Raw genomic sequence first — 10222 nt, forward strand, 5'->3', positions numbered from 1 at the left:
ATACTCTTAATGTGTCTGGAAAATTTATTCATGTTTTTCTTTCTTAATTTTTAGCTTTTTTGGGTTATTGAATACTTGTGATCGAATTTTTGATAACCTCAAAGGCCATGAGTATTGTTCTCTTCTTGTCTACGGGATTTTGGTGCGATGATAAAGGATGAGACAGACTTCCTAGGCAATAAGGTTCGAATTTTACTTATGACAAGTTCAAATTACTTGTGATGTTAGGCGGTCTAACTCATATGTGTTTAGTTGATGGGAAATTTGTATGTAAAAAGTAATTTTAATATTATTATTGCTCAAATAGGCATGCCCGTATAAATACTTGACCTGGTATGCCCAATTTATTATTCTAACCGTTATATTGTCTTTTATTTTATAAAAAATATTTTTCATAAATAATAGTCAAATAAATAAATGATAAGTATAAGTACATACCTTTTGTACTTATCATTTAAAAATAAAAATGACCTACATACACATGTTAATGTATTTACATGGATAATTACTTCAATAAATTTTGAGGTTAATTTTTAAGGAATATAGGATGTCCCATTTAGTAATTCACTTTTAAAAGATGCCGACTTTGTCAATTACTTAATTTTAAAATGAAAATGATTATTCCTCGTCTTAAATTTGTATTCTTATCTTATTATTTTATTAAAAATCTTCCCCTTTTACTAACTAACTTTAGTAAATCTTAAAATGTATTTATGTTAATATCCTTTTTTCTATGTATACTAAAAATAATTCCAAGGTTTATTAGTAATTCCACAAGCGAAACAATAAGTGATCTAGAGTTCGAGACTCAGCTACAGCGTATTATTATGAATTTTTCTCATCATTAATTTTCTCTGATTGTTTTATATAAAAAAATATAGTTGTTTTTAGTCCCATATCTTAGAATTGACAACACTATGATCAAAAAAATTTCTATAAATATTTTAGGCCGAATGTTAAAAAATATACTTTTTTTAGTTTTTTTTAAGTAAGACAAGTATAATATTAAATTAAAATAATTTTTTTCATAGGGAAGCCCGTTGCAGTAGTCACTATTGTCATACTAAGTTTTTAAACTATTGATCATTAATAAATTTAATCATGTTAAACAAATTAATTTTAGATATTTATGTATTTTAGTTTTTAGAAAATAAAAATGCTAATGGAAAATTTCCTAGACAAGCACAAACACAATTTTTTTAACGCAATTGTGTAAAATGAAATACGGGAGTGTTTTTTTTACCAATATAACAGAACTATTCATCAAAGTTGACTCCTGATTTCTTTTTTTTTTTGTGAGAAAATAAAATAGATTTTTTTTTAAAAAAATAAATACTTATCACATTATTCACTTTTAATCAAATTTATTGATATCTTTAACTTTTATAGCTAATAAGGCTTTCCCTAGCTCATAATAATTATAAAAGATATTATATTTTTAACACTAAGTTTCACATTACCCTTGAAGTTTAATTTATAATTTTGACAGTGCGAATAATTCATAAATTAATTTGGCACCTTACAAAATTATTACCACAACTTAATCTTCAAATTCACAAAATAAAGCATTAAATATACTAATAGTTGTTGGGTCATAGATGGGTTAAATTTAAAAAATCATTTTTAGAAATATTTAAATCTGTATAATATCCTAATCAAGAAGAATTTAACACCTGCCTTCATTTACTTCTTAAAGTTAAATATAAAATAAATTTATAATTATCATATGTGATATATAGATTAATACTTTAAAAATAATTAAATAAACTAAAATATATATTTATTAATTAAATTAAAATTCATACTTACCAGAGTTAGCCACCATTATTACAAATCAACACCTTCATAATTTATCACTTTCATAACAACTAATTATATTTCATTACACCATCTTTTATTATTTATTATTCAAATTCGATCGGGTCTAAATTTAATATATTTGAATGCTCTTTTTCATATCTTAACTATTTATACTAATGTTTAATAATCATCCATAATTTAACTCGTGGAACAAATTATGAATCGTCTTCCATATTATTCAAAACCGATCAAGATATAATTATATTTCTTATAAAAAATGAAATAAGGATAAGTAAAATATATTTAAAATTTAATAGATAACTAAAATATATTTAAAATCGTAAAAGAATAATCCAATTTCTTTTACATGGAAGTAATAATTAAAATATTTGTCCATTTCACTCACACACCGTCTACGGCGTCCACCTCCAATTAGGACGGCCCGGTCGAAGAGGAAGCGGAGGGCCCCACTTGCTATATATAATCTACTGCCCTCAATTCATCGCCCATTTTCCGGTTGCCGCTCCGCCTCCTCCTCCTCCTCTGCCCATGGAAGACACCCTCGATTCCTCTCTCCTCCTTGACGGCGGCGCCGCCACCGCCTCCGCCCCCAGCCACGGCTGGCAGAAAGTCACCTATTCCAAGCGCCAGCGCAAGCCACAGGCCCAGGCCGAACCCGAACGCCCCCGCCATGCCAACGGCCTCCCCGATCGCTCGCATGTCTTTGACTCCGTCGAGCAGAAGGCCCGCGAGCGACGTCGTGCCATCGAAGCCGCCGCGGCCGCCGCAGCTGAAGCCGAGGCCGGAGATGCTGCCAGATCGAGACCTGCGCCGGCCTCCTCTGACGAGGATGACGATGAAGACGGTGCGGCCAGAGCCCCGGAGAACGGAACACAGGCGCCGAAGAAGGAGAAGCCAAAGAAGGTTAAGAAGCCTAAGGTCACGGTCGCTGAGGCTGCCGCCAAGATCGATGACACCGATCTAGCTTCGTTTCTTGCCGAGATTTCTGTGAGGACTAGATCCGTGCAAATTTCGGTGTTTTAACAATTTTTACTCATCTATAATTTCAAAACAATCTGTCTAAAGGTCGAATCTTCTTTTATCAGTGTTAGAGAGGAGGAGTTTTTTTTTCCCCTTTGACCTTCTCTATCTTTTCAGGTAACTTATGAATCACAGCAGGATATTCAACTGATGAGATTTGCAGATTTCTTCGCACGTTCGTTTACTTCTGTGAGTGTATCGCAATTTCCTTGGTTTAAGATCTTCAAGGAATCACCTCTTGAGAAGATCGTCGATGTAAGTTTGTTCTGCCTCATGTTAATTTCCTTTTTCATTATATCCTATCATTCCATATAAAACATGTGTTTGGTGCTCTGGTTACCTTTTCTCGATAGAAAACCTGAAGATGATGGCTTATGTCTTAGTACAAAGGTTGACCTTCATTGCAAAATACACATTATCAAAAAATAGAGAATGCCATTAGGTTTGGCCCTCATTCTCAAATTCTGCTGATGTTCACATACAAGAATTCATCCTGTTCTGCACTGTCTTGTTGCTTTAAAAAAAAACTCTGATTGACTGACTTTTCAATTCTTGAGATGGAACTTTAAAGCCCCGTTACTTTTTGTGCTCTTGTTACAGTTTTACTTGCTTCATGGCAAATCTCTCCTAAGTTGGTCCATATCTATCATCAGGGTAGGTAGTGTATGTATTTATCTATGGGGATCTATGCGTACAATCATCATATCAACGATAAAAAAAAGGGTAGCCTGGTGCATGAAGCTGTCGCCAATGCGGGGTCAAGGGTCTATTATACTCATCCTTACCCTAATTTGTAAGGGGCTGATTCCGAACAATCATCATATCCAACTAATACCCTAAAAATCTTGAGAATTTCTCTACCAATTTTTATCTTAAGACTTTTGGAGCTTTTTTCCCCATAAAATTCATTTTTTTTTAATACGAGCCTCTCACAAGTAGGATACCTAGGTATTTAAAGGAGAAGACTTTTTGTCAGGAACCAATTTGTGTATGTTTATGTAAATGCCAAATGTCTAACTTATCAACTTTGACCTTCCGATATGTTCTGCTTTTGTAGACATGGATAAGTTGGCCTGGAGAGAAGATCTCTTCTCTCCTCATTTTATGTTTTGATCGGTCTTTTGTTCAAACTGCAAAAAGCCTAGCGTGTTTTCTATCACTACCTCTAATGAGTTGGTAGGCTCCTATTTTCTGTTCTCAAGCTTGTTATGAATGTAGATCAAGGTGCAGAAAGTATATCTGGTAGTAAGATTTGATGTATCTGTCAAAGGTCAACACCAACTGGTTGAATCTCAAAACATCATTCTAACTCGTTTGACCAAAATATGTAAATTGATTCCTTTTATATCAGTTTCATCTTTTGGAGAATTGGTTGTTGGTTACAAATTCAAATCATTAGCATTAGAATTTGAGATATTTTTCTCACTGATTTCCCCTTTCTATTTCCATGGTTATTGGCCTAGTGCTCCCATTGTCATTCACATGAGGACTTATTTGTGGCAACTTAACTATTCAGTTCTTATCTCTTGGAGTTTGTCTAAGGTCAAGTTGGACGAAAACTTAACCAAGTTGTCCTTGAGGTGGTTGTAAAACCATAAATTTGACTTATGATATCTTGGGTAAATTGGATCTTTTCTTTCCAGCTTATTCATTTCCAACAAATTATTGTCCAATCAAATCTCTAGTACAACTTAGATTGAAAGATAATTTTGCAGGAGATATGTGAGCCATAGACCTAAGTGGCTCGACATCATGATGGTCACTTCAGCCTCATTTATTGATAGAATTTTCATACAATTCTTTCATCAAGCCTAGAATTAGGTCCAATTTGATTAACATTGTTACAACACGGTCCAATGGGAAAACTAACTCTATCAATCTGAAAGGATGTGGCACAAAAATGTTTACATGTACATGGTTGAACAACTACTAAGTCTTATGGCCATTGTGCTGCATTTTTTTTGTTTTGTTTAAAGATAATGAATGTGGTTGAAAGCCTCATGAAAGCATATGGTATTCCCCACATTATTATATGATCTAAAGAGGGAACTGTTATCAGTCACTAGTAGTCCTTATTCTGTCTTTGTAACCCTGTTTGATCTCCTTTCTGTTTCATTACTGGCTCATCTTCCTTTTTCTCTATTCTTTTGTTAAAGATGGCATAGTCTCAGTGTAAATTCCATCTCCATCTTCATCAATCACACAACATATTTAGTAGATTGTTTTCTTGTTTAGTTTTTTTTTTTCTTATGGTGTTGGTACATTAAGGTCACTTTTGGCTAAGATATTTTTTTTTACCTGAGATTTTTTAAATCGTCTCTTCAAGCATTAGTACTCATTCATGATATTTTGCAGCTGTAATATATAGTTTCTCACATAGAAAGGTAAACATCTAATTTAATTCCATTACTTTTGTACAGGTTCCTTTAAGCCATATACCTGATTCTGTTTACAAGACTTCAGTTGATTGGCTTGCACTAAAATCCCCTGAAGCTTTGTCTGACTTCGTTTTATGGTGTCTCGATGGCATCCTTTCTGACTTGGCGAGTCAGCTACCTGCAGTTAAGGGCTTAAAAAAATCTGTTCAGCCAACTGCACCAAAGGCTCTGGTAACATTCAGCTATATTTTTCCATGTCTTCTCCACTTTGTCATACATGTGCTGGTAGAACTATGGATGAATGTGATTATCCACAAAATAGATGATCCATGATTATTTTACCCATTTACCCTCCAAAATGAATTGCCAGTCTTAGTAAATGAGTTTTTAAATGTGACTATTATCTGAATCAATTTTCTATTGGACCTCTCAGCCAGAGCACCAATTTTCTATATGAGAGCCAAGGGGTAAGTAGGTAGTAAAGCTTGTCACGATATTGAGTATTATGATCAAAATCTTGGCGTGTACCTCTTGGATGCGAAGCAAAATTGTGAGCTTGGTCCACTTGTAGGTGGAAATAAAATGACAAGCAGAAGAGTCACATTATTATTGATAATGCTTGTATATAAATGTTAGAGAGATATGGAGTATTTTGGTTTGGATAATAAAGTAGTCTAAATGCTATTTTTTAAATTTTTTTATGAATGATTATTTTCAGTGATTTGATAGTGTACTTCACTAGTTACATTAACTTAGGCAACGTAGCTTAACAATATAGCCTCATATTTTTTTGAAAATAGAATCAAGGGTCATTTTAGCCAAGATTTTGCATGAATTTCTGAGCCTGTATCTTCACTAATTATGCTTTTCGATGTGTGTTTTTCCTCTTGCAGTCTCTTCCAGTCTTAAACAATACTGTTTCCAAATACCTATTTACCCTTTCAAACAATTAAATTGCATTTCTTTACTAAATTAAAGTTGCATATATATCCTTCAAAAATATCATCTCTCATAAATACCATTTTCTTGAATTTAACTTGTGTTAATGATGTTCAGTTAATATTACATACCTAAATGTCATTATAATTTTAACTATTGTTTAATTTCATTTTCTCCTCTCCCTATTTCATTTTTTATTTTATTTTATTTTAATCATTGTTTTCTGTATCAACATGTCATTCCTAAATTTTCAAATGTCACCACAAATATTAACTATATTAAAGAAAATTAATTAGAATACTGATAATTGATCAAATTCAATGCCATTTCATATATATTTAAAAATTAAAGGAGAAAATTCTCAATTTAAATTGTATAAATACTATTTCATGAATGAAGGATGACATATTTGCATGATTTATGTTTTACAAATGGTATATTTGCAAAATTAAATTTTGAGATGGTAAATATGCAAACATAGTTTGTCTGTAAGGATATATGTGCAGTTTTTCTTTGAATTTCGATAGTCTTAATCGACAAACTGTATGCAAAATCAGGATTCTGTATCCTTTATGCACTAGCTTTTTAACAGAAAGGTATGGAAGTTTTTGTTTAGTCATGAGATAAAAGTAAAACAATATAGCCTTCCTGGGAAGTTTTGATTGTCAGTTGTAGTTCATTTTCCTGAATTTTTGTTCACAATGTTTTATATTGGAGAACTATTTTGAATTTTGTAAGCTATATTTTGTCAATCAAATTGTACTTTTATCTGGACTGGTGCCATTGTTAGTTCCACTGAATTCTTGTTATTGCCATCATATTATGTATTTCTATTGTCATATGATGCAAATATAAAATGAAACCTGCAGGCTGCAATATTTGTCGTGCTAGCAATGACCTTGAGACGGAAGCCTGACATACTTATAAGCCTTTTGCCCAAACTAAGAGATGATCAAAAATATCAAGGACAAGAAAAACTGCCGGTTATTGTCTGGGTCACTGCACAGGTAAGTTGTTACCCTCCAGGATTGCTTCTTAATCTAAGTGGTTCACTATGACCACTTCTTTTAAGCTGAGATGATGTCATCTTTTGATAGGCTTCTCAAGGAGATCTAGTTGTCGGCATGTATGTCTGGTCACATTACCTATTTTCTGTGGTTTGTGGAAAATCAAATGTGAACCCACAGTCTAGGGACTTGGTGCTGCAATTGATTGAAAGGTCTGCCTTTAGGCAATGATGATACCCATATCCTTCCATTTTTATTGCTCTGAGTATTAAGATACTTTTTTGGTTTGAATGCAGGATTCTCTCAGGACCAAAAGCTCGAACTATTCTGTCAAATGGCGCTGTTAGGAAGGGGGAGCGCATAGTTCCACCTGCTGCACTTGATTTGCTCATGAGGGTGACATTTCCTGCTTCTACAGCTCGGGTCAAGGTTGGTTTATTTCCATGAAAAATATCTCCATCTAGCACAGAATTTTATGATGAGTTCCTAACATTTGTTGCTGCAGGCCACTGAAAGATTCGAGGTGATGTATCCTACCCTAAAAGAGCTGGCTCTTGCTGGGTCTGCTGGTTCAAAAACCACAAAGCAAGCATCACAACAACTTTTACCTTTTGCTATCCAAGCGATTCAAGAAAGTATAATTTAAATGTTGCATTGTTATGTTCTAGGATGATGTTTCATAGTATGGCTGTACTTTAACATGAAACCTAAATACAGATAATCCTGAGCTAACAAAGGAAGCTTCAGATTTATTCATCTGGTGTTTGACTCAGAATGCGGAGTGCTACAAACAGTGGGTGAGTTCTTATTCAAATGTTCTATCTTCATAGCTTTTCTTATCTTGATAAACCTTCTGACTGCTTTAACTGTTTTATTATGTAGGAAAAACTTTATCTAGAGAAGATTGATGAAACAATTGTTGTTCTTCGGAAACTCTCCACTGAATGGAGAAAGTACTCCGGCAAAATTTCTCCAGACACTCTTAAAGTGACACTTAAGCATTTAAGGGCTAAAGTAAGCAACTACAATCTAATATATTTTTTGTTGGTCTGCATTTTTAGTTGTTAGAAGCTCATGGTTCTTAGATTTCCATTCTTGACATCTATTGTTATCTGTGGGCTTATATCTGAATCTGCTCAGGTTTAGTTACACAGCATTTTTACACATTTAGTTGCTAAGAGGTTTTTCTCCTTATTTTCCTGTTAAAGAATGAAGACGCCTTGTCGAGAAACACGGATCCCAACAAAGTAACATCCATCAAAGAAGCAGATAAGTACTGCAAGACTCTTTTGGGGAAGTTAACACGTAAATTTGGCTGCGTGAAGGGTAGTGTTTTCATTCTTGTTCTTGGAATTGGAGTGTATGCCGCCATTTCACCAAGCGCAGAGTTAATCAACTGGGAAAACTTTAATTGGGAGAAACTTCAGGTGTTGTTCAGTTCTCTTCAATCCTCTTAGAACAACTTTGAGCTTAACCTAATTTCGCCAACAAAGGAGATGGTTCAAGAAAGCATATGTTGTCGGTAAATTAAAGAGAATAATTGTGTTTTTTCATCTCCCCTAGAGAACCATCTGAAATTGCTCCATCCATGGCAGAAAGCTGCCTCTTTAATCTGTTTAAAGGTCTAGTTAGTTGTGGCTCCATAGAGACTGAAGTTTGTGTATCTTTTTGGACTAGACTAAACGTGAAGCATGAGACATTGTTTTGTAAATCATGCTTTTGCTTGATGGTAATTTTTCCTGTTCCAGAATGTTTTAAATTAATAGTTTGAGTTTGTTGGTTGAGGTTATGTTGATTACGTAGAATGATGCATTTCTTAAGCTTCTTATTTCAATTTTTCATGTGATGGTCTAAATCATCTGGCTCATGTTTTGGTTTAATTCAATACTAACGAGTAACGATGCCTTTGGTTTTTGATGAATTTTCTTTTTGCCAAAAGTATATTTTCTTATTCCTCAAATCTGAGAGAAAGAAAGCACAAGTTACTAACAGCAATTTCTAATGTAAGGTAAACACAACAATTTGTTCACTCGTATTTAATATAAGGTAATCCAATTATATATTATTATGATATTGGCGACAGTCAAATATATAAAAATTAAGGGTGCGTTTAGTTTGTATCGTTCAAAAAATTATATTGTTTTTATTTTTTGAACGTGCATTTTTTAAAAAATAATATTTGATTTGTATTTTTCGTTCTTGTTTTTTTAAAAAATAACTAGCGTTTTCTAAAAAAATAGAGAATGGTAAAAAGTCGTTTTCTATTTTTTAGAAAATACGTGTTTTTCATAAAATGAAAACGATGTAAACCAAAGTACTCTAAGTTTGTTAAATATTTTTTGATTTGCTAGATATAATATAAAACAATCTAAATGTTATAATTATTCACTCATATTTAATATAAGATAATTTAATTTTTCTAGGCCATAACCTCTAAAAACAATATTTATAGAAAATAATAAATAGTAAAAAAATTATAATTCAACATACACCACAATCACATATACAAAGTACTCATAGTATCTCTAGCTAATGGTGGAATGATTAAGTTTTTCAATGGATAATTAAGGATCTAAGATTTGAGTTACACCTACGATTGTATTATAAAAAAATTTTCTTATCTACAGAAAAAAATACTCATAGCAAAATCTAAATATATTTAAAAATCTTATAACTATAGATTTTGGTCATTGACCTTTATATAAAATTATATTGCTAATAATTTAAAATTATTTAATTTTATTATATTAATTAATATTTTTATTTTCTCTTACATTTTCTTTGCTTTAATAAAGTTAACTATTTTAACAAACTATAAGATTTATTAGTCATCTTTAAACCTATACATAATCTATTTTACTTTTATTTTTTTAATCATAAAGTGCACTATATTGCTTTTACTATATTTTTATATTTTTTTATCTTTTAAAATAACTTCATTCATTCATCTCGATCTATTTTACAAAAGTTTATTTAATTTATTTTTTATAATTTTTATATTTAGATACGTACTTAAATATTTTACACGATATTTACAATCTAATTTAATCTATTTAT

General features: G+C 32.2%; 1 protein-coding gene across 1 annotated transcript; it reads left to right on the forward strand.

Annotated features, from left to right (window-relative positions):
* The first annotated feature begins 2297 nt into the window (after nt 1-2297).
* LOC121971913 (transmembrane protein 214-like) lies at nt 2298-8963 on the forward strand. Its single transcript, XM_042523432.1, has 10 exons — nt 2298-2808; nt 2959-3096; nt 5262-5450; nt 7028-7165; nt 7256-7377; nt 7462-7594; nt 7671-7800; nt 7883-7962; nt 8048-8179; nt 8374-8963. The coding sequence occupies exons 1-10, from the start codon at nt 2350-2352 to the stop codon at nt 8620-8622; spliced, it is 1770 nt and encodes a 589-aa protein (XP_042379366.1). The 5' UTR covers nt 2298-2349; the 3' UTR covers nt 8623-8963.
* The last annotated feature ends 1259 nt before the right edge of the window (nt 8964-10222 follow it).

The sequence above is a fragment of the Zingiber officinale genome, chromosome 4A, assembly GCF_018446385.1.
Source record: "Zingiber officinale cultivar Zhangliang chromosome 4A, Zo_v1.1, whole genome shotgun sequence".
Taxonomy (NCBI): domain Eukaryota; kingdom Viridiplantae; phylum Streptophyta; class Magnoliopsida; order Zingiberales; family Zingiberaceae; genus Zingiber; species Zingiber officinale.

Coding starts and splice junctions, on each gene's coding strand:
- LOC121971913 (XM_042523432.1), top strand. CDS start 2,350: ATGGAAGACACCCTCGATTCCTCTCTCCTCCTTGACGGCGGCGCCGCC. Junction 7,378..7,461: donor GTGCTGCAATTGATTGAAAG/GTCTGCCTTTAG, acceptor GTTTGAATGCAG/GATTCTCTCAGGACCAAAAG. Junction 8,180..8,373: donor TTAAGCATTTAAGGGCTAAA/GTAAGCAACTAC, acceptor TTCCTGTTAAAG/AATGAAGACGCCTTGTCGAG.